At 35.3% G+C, this 15,759-nt stretch overlaps 2 protein-coding genes across 12 annotated transcripts; one reads left to right on the forward strand and one right to left on the reverse strand.

The window, feature by feature from the left end:
* The first annotated feature begins 66 nt into the window (after positions 1-66).
* On the forward strand, positions 67-6,767 carry narfl (nuclear prelamin A recognition factor-like). Of its 2 annotated transcripts, none has more exons than XM_081388666.1 (11): positions 67-210; positions 1,086-1,181; positions 1,317-1,460; positions 1,551-1,683; positions 2,864-2,998; positions 3,098-3,216; positions 3,624-3,753; positions 3,839-3,911; positions 3,990-4,127; positions 5,403-5,560; positions 6,386-6,767. In XM_081388666.1, the coding sequence occupies exons 1-11, from the start codon at positions 145-147 to the stop codon at positions 6,625-6,627; spliced, it is 1,434 nt and encodes a 477-aa protein (XP_081244792.1). In that variant the 5' UTR covers positions 67-144; the 3' UTR covers positions 6,628-6,767. The 2 variants fall into 2 exon arrangements, with proteins under 2 accessions (XP_081244792.1, XP_081244793.1); XM_081388667.1 differs by having other exon boundaries at positions 180-423.
* Positions 6,768-8,795: 2,028 nt separating this feature from the next.
* hagh (hydroxyacylglutathione hydrolase) lies at positions 8,796-15,320 on the reverse strand. Of its 10 annotated transcripts, none has more exons than XM_081388703.1 (10): positions 15,066-15,269; positions 13,858-14,013; positions 13,539-13,702; positions 13,405-13,469; positions 13,176-13,293; positions 12,187-12,295; positions 11,440-11,543; positions 10,255-10,356; positions 10,086-10,165; positions 8,796-9,499 (listed from the first exon to the last, which is right to left on the reverse strand). In XM_081388703.1, exons 3-10 carry the CDS (start codon positions 13,641-13,643, stop codon positions 9,400-9,402), a joined length of 783 nt encoding a protein of 260 aa, XP_081244829.1. In that variant the 5' UTR covers positions 13,644-13,702; positions 13,858-14,013; positions 15,066-15,269; the 3' UTR covers positions 8,796-9,399. The 10 variants fall into 10 exon arrangements, with proteins under 10 accessions (XP_081244829.1, XP_081244825.1, XP_081244830.1 ...); XM_081388699.1 differs by having other exon boundaries at positions 13,539-13,739; positions 15,066-15,178; XM_081388704.1 differs by having other exon boundaries at positions 14,772-15,157.
* Positions 15,321-15,759: the final 439 nt, after the last annotated feature.

Consider the following 15,759-nt stretch of genomic DNA (forward strand, 5'->3'; position numbering starts at 1 on the left):
TCTTTTAAGTCCCGCCCTTATCCTCTTACTGTTTGCTTTGATTGGGCAGAGCCTCTATTAGGCGGTCTACGATTGGAGAGTTTAGAAGTCATTCACAGAGCCCTACCAACCACAGCACAGGCATACGGGTAGCAGTAAAAAACAATGGCGTCGCATTTCAGCGGTGTGCTTCAGCTCACGGATTTGGATGATTTTATCACTCCGTCTCAGGTTGAATTGTTGTTTCTGTCCGTAACATTAAAAGCAGCCACATTTATGTTAATTTAACGCATTTACATTTAATCAGCTTAATATGTTGGGCAAAAAAATGGTCGGCTGATCAAAAGATAAAATGGATGTAACATTGTATAATACAGATAAAGATACCGTTTCTAAGAGTGACACATGTTTCTGACAGGTCTTGGTTTTAGTCTTGGAAATACGGTAAATGCTTATTTTCAATAACATTTGTCTAGTTCGAGTTCCTAAGGATGGGCACACATTATTTGCTCTGTCAGATACAGAAAGTGACTGTCTAAAACCTAATGATCTGCCAACTACTGTATGTAAAATTAATGTACAGTGGTCCTAAAAAGTTTTTGTACACTTCAGGCACACTTAAATGCCACTGCATTAGATAAAATATCCAACCAAGTGTTTTATTGGTAAGAAAAACATAACTTTAAAACAAAACAGATGACAAACACAAGTTTGTTGGCTATTATATTCTATTCAAAATGTATTTTGACATTTTGTCATGCACTGAAATTTACTGCTACACCGTTTAGTAAAAAAATATTGGGGATAACACTTGGTTTGATATTTTGACATATATATTTGGCATCTAAAGCAATAGCAGTCGCACATTTTTAACTATGACCTAAGTGTCTAAAAGTTTGGGGTCAGGAATGAGTTTGAAATTACTCTCTTCTGCTCACCAAGGCTGCATTTAGTTGATTTTGTAACATTATAAATATCTTTACTGACACGTTTGGTCAATTTTATGCACCCTTGCTGATTAAAAGTAAATTCATTTCTTAAAACATTTAAACTGTAATGTATGCAAGAATATAATTTCACCGCTGTTAATTTGCCCAATTTATCAGGAATGTGTAAAGCCTGTAAAGGTGGAAAAGAAACAGGGCAGATCTGTGGCTAAAATCCAGATAGAAGATGATGGCAGTTATTTTCAGGTCCATCAGGTGAGTACAAATTATGCGACTTTTATTTTGAGCCAGTATTGTGGTGTTGTGTCATGTTTCATTTGATAGCAAAAAGCAAAGTATGTTTTTGATTTGTAACCTTAGATAGATATGTTGAATATTCTTATTTCCCAGGATGGTCAAAAGGAAAAGTTGGAGAAAGCGAAGATTACGCTGAACGACTGTCTCGCTTGCAGTGGCTGCATCACGTCTGCAGAAAGTGTCCTTATCACCCAACAGAGTCATGAGGAACTGTTCCGTGTGCTACGTCATAATAAAGTGTGCAGTACTTTACACTCATTAAACTGCATTTAACTTTTTGCTCCAAATGAATAGTTCACCTAAAAACATGTTTGTGTCTCTGAGCAGCAGGTTAGCAGTAGCGAGCAGAAGGTGGTGGTGGTGTCTGTATCGCCTCAGTCAAGAGCCTCTCTAGCTGCACACTACGGTCTCAAAAGCAGTGAGGTGGCCCACAGACTCACCAGATTCCTGAAAAATTTGGGTGAGTTGGAGTCCGCAATTTATCTGATCAGTCAAAGACATCCTCCTATGGAAGCTTATTTCCGCCATGAAATTAAAAATACATTTAAAAAAGGTACCGGTAATAGCGACTTTTTTCTTAAAATTATTTTTTTCCGGAGAATTGTATAAACTTTTTAGAATTGCGAGACAAAATTTGCAAATACCTTTTTTATTTTTTAGTCCGTGGCAGGAAAAAAAAGAATTGCAAGTTTAGAATTTCTAAGGAAAAAGAATTATGAGATGAAAACTGGATGGAAAAATCTGAATTGCGAAATGTAAACTAAGAATTACAAGGAAAAATGTCAAAATTACGAGATGTAAACTCGGAATTACAAGAAAAAATTCAGAATTATAATATGTAAACTTAGAATTACAAGAAAAATGTCAGAATTATGAGATGTTGACTCAGATTTCCAAGAAAAAAATCTCAGAATTAGGAGATGTAAACTCGGAATTATAAGAAAAATGTCAGAAATATGATATGTAAACTTAGAATTACAAGGAAAAAGTCAGAATTATGAGATGTAAACTCGTAATTACAAGAAAAATGTCAGAAATATGATATGTAAACTTAGAATTACAAGGAAAAAGTCAGAAGTATGAGATGTTGACTCAGATTTCCAAGAAAAAAATCTGAGAATTACGAGATGTAAAGTCAGAATTAGGAGGAAAAAAAGTCAGAATTATGAGATGTAAACTCATAATTACAAGAAAAATGTCAGAAATATGATATGTAAACTTAGAATTACAAGGAAAAAGTCAGAAGTATGAGATGTTGACTCAGATTTCCAAGAAACAAATCTCAGAATTACGAGATGTAAACTCAGAATTAGGAGGAAAAAAAGTCAGAATTATGAGATGTAAACTCGGAATTACTTGAAAAATGTCAGAAATATGATATGTAAACTTAGAATTACAAGAAAAATGTCAGAATTATGAGATGTTGACTCGGAATTACAAGAAAAATGTCAGAAATATGATATGTAAACTTAGAATTACAAGGAAAAAAGTCAGAATTGTGAGATGTAAACTCAGAATTAGGAGTTTATAACTTACATTTGTGAGCTATTGTTGGAATTGTGACAAATTGCTAAATGGCTTTCCAAATGCTCCTCTGTGTATTGAGATCATGAAAGTGCTCTTACACACTGATCTTTCAGGTGTCCATCATGTGTTTGAGACCGGCTTCAGTCGCTCTTTCAGCCTGTTAGAAAGCCAGAAGGAGTTTCTGGAGCGATTCAGTCGGAAGGAAGTGGACAAGAAGGCCCTACCGATGCTGGCGTCTGCCTGTCCAGGTAGTCTTTTCTCAATCTGTATTTTTATTTTCTGAAATATTCATGGTGGTGTGCTTTATTATGGGTCCAGCATGGGTTTATTCTCTGTATTTCATCCAGGGTGGATTTGCTATGCTGAGAAGACTCATGGTGAATTCGTCCTCCCGTACATCAGCACAACGCGCTCGCCCCAGCAGATCATGGGTTCTCTAGTCAAGGGCTATTTTGCCTCTCAGGAGGTACTAAATTAATTTCTGTTCACAGAGGGAGGAACTGCCCACAATGCTTTGTGCCAAATGCGAAGTCCCACATTAAAAAACCTGTATTGTTTCATTGTAGTTTAACTATATTGTACATTATTTTCTTATGTAAAGTGAATATAAACTTTGCTTTGGTCTCTGCACATGTAAAGCCTTTTGTTTTGCAGCTTTCACAAGAGTCTATACTACAGAAAAGGCTAATCTATGGAATACACACAACTATTGAACACATACCTATATTTACATTGGGTATTAATATAAACATAGTAAATAAAATGACAGGCAGCCTTTAAATATTTCTCATTTAAGTTATGTCTCACCTATTTTAATTTACATGACAAAATCAAGGTGAAAAGGCATTTAATCTCCATCATTTGCTTTGATAGGGTATTTTACCACAGAAGATCTACCATGTGACTGTGATGCCCTGCTATGATAAGAAACTTGAGGCTTCCAGACCAGACTTTTACCTTAGCGAGCTTGAGACCAGAGAGGTGGACTGTGTTATCACTTCAGGTGAGTGAATCTAACAACATTAAAAGATGAACGGGTGTACAACAACGAGGCTCAGTCCCTCATCTTGTATGCGTTTGGTTCACAGGAGAAGTTCTGAAGATGTTGGAGGAGGAGAATGTGTCCTTGAGAGATGTGGAGTTGGCTCCTTTAGACACGATGTGAGTTCTTCATGTTTGCCAAACCAGTAGTATTAATACATAATAGAAATTGTGTCATACATGAATGTGTGTTTTTAGGTTCAGTAACGTCTGTGGGGAGGAGCTGCTGCGTCACGCAGGAAGTGGATCTGGAGGATATCTTCATCACATCTACAAACATGCCGCAAAACAGCTGTTTGGGGTTGAAGTAGATGAACTCACTTACAAGACAGTGAAGTATGTCTGAACACAGCAATACAGAACACATGACACTACCGGTCAAAAGGTTGGGGGTCAGTCTTTTTTTGTTGTTGTTAAAGAAATTAATACTTTTATTATTTAAGGATGCATTTAATTTAATTAATAAAGGATGCATTAAATTTGATCAAAAGTGTTACAAAAGATTTTAAAATTAAAATAAATGTTGTTATTTTAAACTATGAATCTCTTAAAAAATGTATCCGTATCCTCAAAAGTATTAAGCAGCAAAAAATTTTAACATTGAATATTAAGAAATGTTTCTTGATCAAATCAGTATATTATAATGATTTCTGAAGGATCATGTGACTCTGAAGACTGGAGTAATGATGCTGAAAATACAGCTTTGATCACAGGAATACATTGCATTTTAAAATATATTTATTAAAATAGAAAAAAGTTCTTTCAAATTGTAATAATATTTCACAAATTTTTTTTAATCAAATACAGCAGAAGAGACTTCTTTCAAAAACATAAAAAAATATTACCAACCCAAACTTTTGAATGGTAGTGTATACACTTTATTGATATTTTAATAAATATTACCTAAATAATGAATATTCATTTTAAGGTTGAGATAGTTTAGAATTAATAAATGTTAAATGGTTCCATCAGGGTTTCCGCAGACCAGGAAAACCTAGAAATATGAGAGAATTTTTAAAAGTGTGATTTTTTTTTTCAAGTCTGGAAAAGTCCAAATTATTAATAATAATAACCTTAGATCATGGTAATATCATGGAATTTTCTATAGCCAGTAGTTACACCCAGTTCTTTTAAAAGTTCTCTTTTGACTAGAAATTAATATAAAGAAATCACCCAGAAATTTCTAATTTACTGATTACAAATTTAATCTAATTTCTGTATAAAATGATTTTAAAAAATAACTATTTAAAACAATTTTACAACTGGAAATTGGTCAGAAATTGGAGTTAACATTTAATACCATGGTATTATTTGAAGTGCACTGGAGCACAGTGTAAATACCTTGGTATATGAATATGATAATCATTCAGTTCCATGGTATGTATCAAAGCGCCTTAGTATTAACAAGATACCCTGATACCTTTACCATGGTATTACCACAGTACTGTTTTGTTAAGGAAAATATGCTTGTCGCATTTGATTTATTTAAAAAGACTGTTCTGAACAAGTGTTTGTTCTTCAAATAAAACTTCCAAAAGTTGTGTATCATAGTAGTGCCTCAGTACTTTTTCGTAAGGTACATTTTATTTGTCTCTCTTTTTGTTCGAACAGAAACAAGGACTTCCAGGAAGTCACTCTGGAGAAGGATGGTCAAGTTCTGCTGCGTTTTGCTGCCGCCTACGGCTTCAGGAACATTCAGAACCTGGTGCAGAAGCTGAAAAGAGGGAAGTCACCGTACCACTTTGTAGAAGTGATGGCATGTCCGTCAGGTAGGAGATTACGCCATACTTGCATAACCTGTTAGGGCCCTGTCATACACCAGATGCGACGCAAGTGTTTTTTGCCAGTTTCAGCCTGAAGCAGTTATCATTTTCACGTCCTGCTCCACGTTGTTTAAATAGCAAATACATATGCGCCCATGGGCTGCTGGCCTGAAAACGAGGTGTGTTCAGGCGCATTGTTGGCGCGTTGCTATTTTGAGGCAACTGAAATATTTTTTTTTTGTTAAAGAGCACGTTAGTAATGTGCACCTATAGGCGGGTCCACAATGCGCGTACACTCTGCTTATTACACACACAGGGACGCGCAGCAGCACGCAAAAATAAAATAAAAGGATTACAATGTAAAAGATTATTATTGTGTACATAAAGATATGGTGGAATCCGGCTTGTCCCGTAGATGGTCTGCTCACACGCTTTAACCTCGCGCACGAGCAGATCCATTTGCGCTCTGGAGAAGCGTTCGGTCTTTCCGCTTGCAAATTCCACCATGTAAATAGCGAATCCGCCTTGGTGCGAGCACAACTGGCTTTTATAGGGAATGGGAGATGAGCCTCTGATTGGTTTATTGCACGTTACACCCAAAACACACCTATTACTCATTAAGAGAATTGGGACAACCCTCTTAGACCATGCGCCGACCATATTTCCCATCGTTAAACTAGCAAAAGTGGATTCGGAAATGCACTAAATGCACTTGCGCTTTAGACCATGCGCTTAGATAGTTAAAATAGGGCCCTTAATGTTAGTCAGTGTTGTTTAGTAGCGTTTTAAAATAAGGTCTGATTCATAAACGCGTTTAATTGAACTCCACAGGATGTCTTAACGGCGGCGGTCAGCTCAAACCTTCATCAGATCAATCCAACAAAGAGTTGCTGCAGCAGGTGGAGGAGTCTTACAACGCTGAACGTACCGCAGTGCCAGAGGAGGACTCACGAGTGGCTGAACTCTATCAGCGCTGGGTGGAGAGCGTGGGAGAGGAGAAAGCCCGACAGTTTCTGCACACGCAGTACCACGCCGTAGAAAAAAACAACAGTGGCCTCACAATAAAGTGGTGAAGAGCTGCCCAGACTCTGATAAACCAACTACATTGTTTGCGGTTTTCCTTTCTGTGTGCGGTAATAGTCCAGTCATTTTAAGCCAAAATGGGGGTCAACCTTGAACAAATTGCAAAAGAAAAAAACTCCACTGATTTTGTATCCTCAATATGTCCTGAGTAAGGAAAAAAAGCCCAGAAGAATCCCATAAGGGGAGAGTTTTGAAAATGACCCAAATAGCCTATTCATTCTCTTTCTCACGTGAATAGGGTCAAAATTTTAACCTTTAGAAATCACCATGAAAATTACTGAGTTGATTACTTGCATCAAGCCAAACAAAAAATGTATTACAAGTTTTTTTAAATTGTTTGTTAACATGGACTAACGGTGCATAATCTAATTACGTATGTGCTAATTTGCATAAATACCACAATAGATCTAAACATTGGGTATAGCCAGGTGAAAACGTCTTGTTGAATCTTGTTGACACATAACAGTAAAATAATTAATGTTAAGGTCTGAATGGAACACGTTTAGGTTACCCATGAGCATTAATACATAGAGGCAGGAAGAAGTACCAGCCTTTATTAATTTTTAAGGGATTGGGTTTGGGGCTGGGTCTGTGGGACTGTTTCTGGGGGACGAGTCTGAGGCAAGAACAGGAGACAATAGTAAGGAGAATGCAGAAGACAATAGGTAAGTAAAATAAAAAGTGAATCCCCAGAAACAGTCCCACAGACCCAGCTCCAAACCCCATCTCTGCAATAATAATTAATAAAGGCTGGTTTCTAAAGTACTTCTTCCTGCCTCTATTAATGCTCATGGGTAGCCTAAATGGGTTCCATTCAGACCTTAACATCAAGTATTTTACTGTTATGTGTCGTCAACAAATTTTCACCTGGCTATACCCAATGTTTAGATCTATTGTGGTATTTATGCAAATTAGCACATACATAATTAGATTATGCACCGTTTGTCCATGTTAACAAACAATTTAAAAAAACTTGTAATACAATTTTTGTTTGTCTTGATGCAAGTAATCAACTCAGTAATTTTCATGGTGATATCTAAAGGTTAAAAGTTTTACCCTATTCACGTGAGAAAGAGAATGAATATGTGTATGAATAGGCTATATTTGACTCTTTTTCGAAACTTTCCCCCAATGGGATTCTTCTGGACTTTTTTTTTTCCTTACTCAGGACATATTGAGGATACAAAATCAGTTGAGTTTGCTTCTGTTGCAATTTGTTCAACCTTTTTTCATAAAATGACTGGACTATAAGGCAATATCTAACACACAGTAGACACTACACCAGCTATACATGTTATTACGTTTGAATGGACAGATGAAGTAATATTTCCTGCAAATATGCGTCTATCAGATATCTGCTAAAGAACGTTGAGTTCAGATTACATATCAAACCGGCCTTTATGTATTTTACACTTGACTTGTCCATGAATGTTGCCTTGTTTTATTTACTCTCATTTATCCATGAGTTTGTTTTTTGAAAGCGTTGAATGCTCCTGTGAATTCATTGTTACTATGTAGTATGCACTGAAAACAGTACTTTTTGAGAATACATTTTGATTCATGATGACAATAAAAATGATAACGTTGCCCTGTATATAATCATTCCATGAATGTAATTATATTTATTGAGGAAATAAACTATACATATATTTTACTCAATAAATGTGTGTGCATTTGTGATTTTTCTTTTTTTTTTATCAGGCATTTTGATTCAGGGCATTTTAATTTATCCTTTTTTTTTTTTTTTTTAAAGCAACAACAAAAACATTCATATTAAAATTGGTCCCGCACAGTACATTATTTTCATTTGTGTAACATGGTATTTAAAACGGGATTATAAACCTTGAATTATGGTATAATTTTATTTAAATTTTATACCATGATGAAGTTGATCCAGGACTGTTTGGTGTTAAAATACTGCAACATAATTAGTATTTTACAATTAGTACTTAATATTGTTTCACACAAAGCAGGTAATAAAAAAACTGCATCATTAAGAAAAAATGTGTCGCTGCATTTCTAAAAAACAAAAACAGCTGTGTACATTTATATTAAAACTTTATTCAGTCTGAATGATTATAATTAAATCTTCTCTTTGTTACTTCTGATGACTAGTGCAAGATTGGCTGAAACGAGACGAAAAGCTGAAACAAGTATGCAGTGTTCAATATTTTCTATATTCAAAATCATTCAGAAACATCAAAATAAATGCAGTTCAATGAAAAGCAATTTTCTTATGGACATTAAAACACACCAAATTAAATTTAGCTGGACCACCTCGCTTTGTCAACATCTTAAAAATAATTCTTTTTGATTTACAAAAAAACATTGCACATTAAGACATTCTGAAATAAAACTATAATTTAACCACACAACATTGGTTCAGACATGGCCTGGATCCTTCCAAAAATAAAACTTGCGCAAGTTTACGTAAATAAAACTTGACCTACAGCACAGACCTAGTACATTTGTATTTTTTTGAAATGCAAATCGACGGCATTAATGTATTTTTTTAACGATGAAAACATTCTGTTTTTGTTTGATCTATTTCTTGTAACGATGATTTAAATACATTGTTTTGCAGGTTAACATTCCTGTGTATTGCTCATTGAAGATGATACGCTGCCCAAAAATTGTGCTTTTGATATAAATTAAGCATGTGTAAAAAAAGCAAGAGTTTATGCATGTGCCTCATGTCCTGCTATTGTTAGTGAAACGATGAGCGTAGTGGCGATGACCATCGCAAAGACAAGCCTGAAAACTCAGTTCTTCGGGACTCTAAAGCTGTCCTTCTCCTTACGGATACTTTTCATGGCTTCAATCGGGTCACTGGTCCCAGCATGCTCCTGTACCGACTTCTCTCTGAAGTGCAAACACAAAGACCAATGTCTCATTTGTTAACATTAGTTAATGCATTAAGCAATATATTTTACAGCATTTATTAACCTTCATTAATATTAGCAAAAAAAAAAAAAAAGTCCATGTTCATTTTAGTTCACAGTGCATAAACTAATGTTAATAGACACAACTCTTTATATAAATGTATTAGTAAATGTTGCGATTATCATTAACAAAGGCTGTAGAATTCATTGTTAGTTCATGTTAACTAATGTAGTTTACTAATGAAAACTTATTCAATACTAAATTACATTTTAAATAATAAATGTCCTTAAGCACTTTAACATAGATTTTAAAATAATACTTTTTATAACTAGTATATATTTTTTTGTATCTTAATGTTTTTCAATAAGTTCAAACCAATGCTTAAATTTTAAAGTTAACTCGTATGTCCAGATAATGTGAAATGCACAAACAAGTGGTGCAAAAGTCTTAGGGACATTAGTATTTTCACCCCCAAAAAAAAGGTTTTAAGTGAGTTACTTCTATCTTTTGGTGGAGATATAAATAACTGTATATTTACTGTATATTTGGGAATGATTTGACATACCTCACTCTCATGAAGGGGTTAAATGTGAACTCATCAGCCACCGTAGAAGGAATGGTCGGCTCTCCGTTATCGTATTTTTCCTAATCAATTAAGACAAGGTTATTCAAACACATGCACTATGATAGTATTTGCAACGCAAGTAAATGAATGTTAGAGAAGAGTTAAACACCTTAGCCCATGCCAACTTTGTCCGGACGGCCTCGTTTTTTGGCTCGACGTGCCGTGCAAATTTCAGATTATTGATCGTGTACTCGTGCCCACAGTACACGCGCTGAAACCAGAGGAAATTGTGAGTTTTAGAACATGCAACTTTTTATTACTTAAAGGGTAACTCTCGCCAAATTGCAACCTAGGGTCTTTTTGTTAATCTACCCGAGGCAAACTTTCGTTTAAAAGCATAATTATAATGGAAACGCCACTTTTATGTTTGACCGTATTTTCGTTTTCGGTCAAATTGCCTTTTGAATGGGAGTGCTTGGGGCACGAGTATGATAGCATCAAAAATCGCTATTTTTAAAACACTAAGAAGGCTCGACGCAACATGAAACTTTGCTCGAAGTATCACCAGGGGCTCTAAACATGAACTCGAGCATTGTTTGTGTACACAGAGTTTACTAAAAAGAAAGGTTTTGTACAACTCACTGTAGCTGTGTCCGCCGGCATTTTGGCAGTCAAAAATAGTCGATCTCCGAATGCAATGTAACAGGGAGGAGAGTAAAGATGGAAAGCTCCTAAAGCTTAGTTCCATATAAATTCACGGATAATTTGTTGTTTTGTCATTAGTGAAAATCGATATTGATCTTGTATTTGAAAAAGGATGCTCATATGAGAAGCAATACCAATGTTCATTCACATTCGGAGATCGACTATTTTTGACTGTCAAAATGCCGGCGGACACAGCTACAGTGAGTTGTACAAAATCTTTCTTTTTAGTAAACTCTGTGTACACAAACAATGCTCGAGTTCATGTGTAGAGCCCCTGGTGATACTTCGAGCAAAGTTTCATGTTGCGTCGAGCCTTTTTAGTGTTTTAAAAAATAGAGATTTTGATGCTATCACTGTAGTGCCCCAAGCACTCCCATTCAAAAGGCATTTTGACCGAAAACGAAAATGCGGTCAAACTTAAAAGTGGCGTTTCCATTCTAATTATGCTTTTAAATGAAAGTTTGCCTCGGGGAGATTAACAAAAAGACCCTAGGTTGCATTTTGGCAAGAGTTACCCTTTACTTGAAACATGGCTTTTTTTTTTTACAGTAAGAGTTTAACAGAATTTGTTGCTTTAAAATGAAATGTTCAGTGATATTTTACAGCAAAAAAACAGAGATTTGAGTTTAGAGTTTAGGGGAATTGTTACCGTCTCTGGAGGAAGACGGCCTAAAACCTCGATCAGGGCTTTGTACATCTCATCAGCAGTACCCTCAAAAAACTTCCCGCAGCCGGCCACGAACAGAGTATCTCCTATTCAGAATGTGAACGTAATAAGAAAAAAAAAAACTGCTTGTCAATACAAAGTGTGCATATGTCAGACTGGCAGAATAGTTTTTGTAGTCTCTGCTCAAAAATGTGGAACTTAAAAGTTTTTTTCAAATTGTTAAATCGTTAAAGAATTATTATTTACTTAGTGTACACTACCGTTCAAAAGTTTGGGGTCAGTATGATTTTTTTAATTTTTAAAGAAATTAATATTTTTATCCATCATGGATACATTAAATTGATCAAAAGTGACAGTAAAGACATTTTTAATGTTACAAAAAGTATAAATGCTGATCTTTTGCACTTTCTATTAAATCAAAGAACAGCATTCTTAGGACGTCAATCAATCAGAAATGTTTCTTGATCATCAAATCATCATATTAGAGTGATTTCTGAAGGATCATGTGACACTGCAGACTGGAGTAATGATGCTGAAAATACAGCTTTGATCACAGGAATATACAATTTAAAACAGATTAACATAGAAAACGGTTATTTTAAATTGTAATAATATTTCACAATATTACTGTTTTTGATCAAGTAAATGCAGCCTTGGTGAGCAGAAGAGACTTCTTTCAAAAACATTTTTTTTTTAAAGTCTTAGTCTGAGTATGAAAATGTGTCTTACCCGTAAACACAGCTGGTGGTTCGGTGCTGTTGTCTTTTGTTACAAAATAGCAGATGTGGCCAGTGGTGTGACACGGCGTAAACAAACACTTTACATTCAGAGAGCCCACCTGGAACGATCAAACAATCTGAAATGTGTCCAGCGGTATGAAGCGCATAGTCCTGATTGGCTAAGCTGCATTCAAAGCCAATTTAAAGGAGAAGTTCACTTTTAAAATGAAAATTCTGTCATCATATACTCACCCTCATGTTGTTTCAAACCTGTATGAATTTCTTTCTTCTGCTGAACAGAAAGGAAGATATTTAGAAGAATGTCAGTAACCAGACAGTTTTTGGGTCCCATTGACTTCCATAGTATATTTTTTTCCTACTATGGAAGTCAATGGGACCCAAAAACTGTCTGGTTACTGACATTCTTATAAATATCTTCCTTTCTGTTCAGCAGAAGAAAGAAATTCATACAGGTTTGAAACAACATGAGGGTGAGTATATGATGACAGAATTTTCATTTTAAAAGTGAACTTCTCCTTTAAGCCATTCAAAAGGGTCAATAAGGTCAATAAGGTTTGGGGTCAATAAGATTTATTAATATTATTTCTGCTCACTAAGGCTGCATTTACTTAATCAAAAACAGTAATATTGTGAAATATTATTACAAATTAAAATAACCGTTTTCTATGTTAATCTGTTATAAATTGTATATTCCTGAGATGTCAAAGCTGTATTTTCAGCATCATTACTCCAGTCTTCAGAGTCACATGATCCTTCAGAAATCATTCTAATATGCTGATCTGATGCTCAAGAAACATTTATTGCAGTTGTGCTGATTAATAATTTTTTGAAAACCTTTTTTACAGGATTCTTTGAGATCTTTAATGTCACTTTTGATCAATTTATCACATAAAACTATTAAATTCTGTAAAAAATAAATAAAAAAATCTTACTGACCACAAACGTTCGAACAGTATATATTAAATAAACCAGTCTTACTTTGAAAGTGTTGCAGTGTGTGACTTTCTGAGTTAAAGCTCCCACTCGGTCATCTCCTCCGTACACTGTCAGTCCCGGCATGAGCTTCACCAGCTTCTCATTTCCTCCAGCGTGATCCCTGGAAGTTAGGAAACATCACCTCTAATTCCACAATCAAACTGTCATATTAGTGTGCATGGGCTGCATACATGCCACAGAATGATTGGACTTTATTACAGGTCTGACTTACCAGTGATGATGAGTGGTCAGGACAGTTTTGAGCTTCACGCCATGCTTTTTCACCGCATCTACAACCTGAGACAGATGACAGTTATGAATCCATGCGATGCAGAATCTGTAATATGCACAATGAGATATTCTTACTTTCTGAGGCTCTACTGGATCGACGATGGCTGCCTCCTTGGTGTCTTCATCGATGAGGAGGTACATGTAGTTGTCGGTGAGCGCAGGAAGCAGTTCGACCTTCATATCTGACTGTTCCACCAGAGATGATTTCCTAAGAGCGGAGTGAAACCAGGCTGTAGGAACTTCAAAGCAGAGGTTCGGGATCAGGAAATGTTCTCGCTTGAATAACATACATGTATGTTCATAATTTCAAAACGTGATGAAAAACATAGTTGCTACCAAAATACCAGTTACTACAATTTGAGATAATGTATAATACATTTTACATCATTTCTACCTGATAAATCCGGTCATTTATGCTCATAAGTTCCTGGTAGTCGACCTTGTCTAAGTTTATGCGGAACTGGTTAGGCTCATTATCCACGTAACGGAAGTGATTCATCAGCTTGCCTACTTTAAACTGGTTCGACCTGCTTTTTCCAATGTTGAAATGCTAAAAAAAAAAAATTCCAAAGAATGAGTTCCTACATTCTTATATTATGATTATACAGTTGTTATGACAACAATTACTAAAGTAACTGTAGTATTTTGGTGGAAACTACAGTTAGTCGTATTGGTAGTAATATTGTGAAACATTATTGCAATTTGAAATTCTATTTGAATATCCTTTAAAATGTAAGTTATTCCTGTGATGTTAAAGCTGTATTTTCAGCATCATTACTACAGTCTTCAGTGTCACGTGATCCTTCAGAAATCATTCTAATATGCCGATTTGTTGATCAAGAAACATTTATTATTATTATCATCATCAATGCTTTTTTCAGGGCTCTTCGATTAATAGAAAGTTCAAAAGAACAGCATTTATTTAAAACACAAATGAAGTTTCTTTACTGTGATTTTTGAGCAATTTAATGCATCCAAGCTGAATAAAACTAGTAATTTCTTTAAAAATATATATGTTTGAGACATTACCATTATAAAAATTATCAACACTTGTAGTTCATCTATAATTTATGGAAAATGCGTATATATTGTGAGAATTTTTTTTTTTATGTTTTGATGCTGGTTTAGTCATTTTCTCCCTATTGCATCTAATGCAATACTGTAAAATATAATGCACGGCGTATTATATTATTGCAATACGGGTGTGTTAACACCAAAGTGCGAATTAAGAAATCTTTGATAAATGGTTTTACAACTTTCAATTGCACAACGCAGAACAAACATAAAGCACGAAGTGTTTACACTTACGTCACTCCACACGCACGACATGGAAAGTGTTGCATTTTGCCTTTTACATGAACACTAATCAAGAATGCGTTATTATCTATTCATGCCACATGTCATGCTCGATGACATACGTCAACAGCCAAGATGATGTAACTCCGCACTGTTTAGGGAACACTTCTTTTACTAGATCAAAACAATGACTGCCATTACACCAACGGTTCTGTGACAGCACTGACATATGGATGCATTATGCATGTCGATAAATAAGGCATGCTTTCTGATCATGCGCGAGGGAAGATCCTCGTGTAAACATACCGAATTTATGCGCGACAGCAGCTCCGAGAGCACCGAGAGTGCAGGCACTCGCCGCCAGTGACCTGAACCGCATATCAGGACTTCAGCTGTCTGATATTACAGCCAGGACAGGGAGGAGGAAGTAGAAGGTCTGGTTTAAAGTGCAAAACAGCCCACTTTTTAACTTTGACCCCTCGTTTAACCAATCCAATACGAGGGAGTGTCGCGCGCTCAGTAATGCACGCTGTTTTTGAGGTTATTTACGAATCCTACTATAGTGAAGGCTTCATGTCACATGACCTAATTAATATTCAATAAGAGTCATAACTAGTAACAATTAGAAAATAAAAACATTTAAATTAGAACAAAAGACAAAATGTGTATATTTTATTTACAAACATTATGAGGGATGGAACATCAAATAGTGACATTTTAATGCAATTACTTCAGATATATTAATACATAAATATAAATCCATATCCGTTTTGTTGATGCAAACAATAGAAATGCAAAAAAAAAAAAAAAGTTTATGCAAGCAATAGAAAACAATACAAAAATAGCTATAAGACTTGGGAATGTAACTCGAGCTTTTGTCATTGGATGGCCAAACTAGGAGCGTCAGCAAAACCTAATTAATATTCAATAACGCAGCTTTCGCCATTGGACAGATTTCAAGAACTCTCGTGAGACCTAATTAATATTCATAAGGTATGCC

Source organism: Scardinius erythrophthalmus (genome assembly GCF_964197995.2).
Source record: "Scardinius erythrophthalmus genome assembly, chromosome: 1".
In the NCBI taxonomy this organism is placed as follows: domain Eukaryota; kingdom Metazoa; phylum Chordata; class Actinopteri; order Cypriniformes; family Leuciscidae; genus Scardinius; species Scardinius erythrophthalmus.

Bases quoted from the DNA above. Each gene is read 5' to 3' on its own strand.
- narfl (XM_081388666.1), top strand. From the start codon at position 145: ATGGCGTCGCATTTCAGCGGTGTGCTTCAGCTCACGGATTTGGATGAT. The intron at 211-1,085 runs GTTGAATTGTTG...CCAATTTATCAG, and splicing joins ATTTTATCACTCCGTCTCAG to GAATGTGTAAAGCCTGTAAA. The intron at 1,461-1,550 runs GTGTGCAGTACT...GTCTCTGAGCAG, and splicing joins GTGTGCTACGTCATAATAAA to CAGGTTAGCAGTAGCGAGCA.
- hagh (XM_081388697.1), bottom strand. From the start codon at position 14,792: ATGTCGTGCGTGTGGAGTGAC. The intron at 13,294-13,404 runs GTAAGTCAGACC...CCTAACTTCCAG, and splicing joins CTGACCACTCATCATCACTG to GGATCACGCTGGAGGAAATG. The intron at 9,500-10,085 runs GTATGTCAAATC...TTTGCACTTCAG, and splicing joins AACCCCTTCATGAGAGTGAG to AGAGAAGTCGGTACAGGAGC.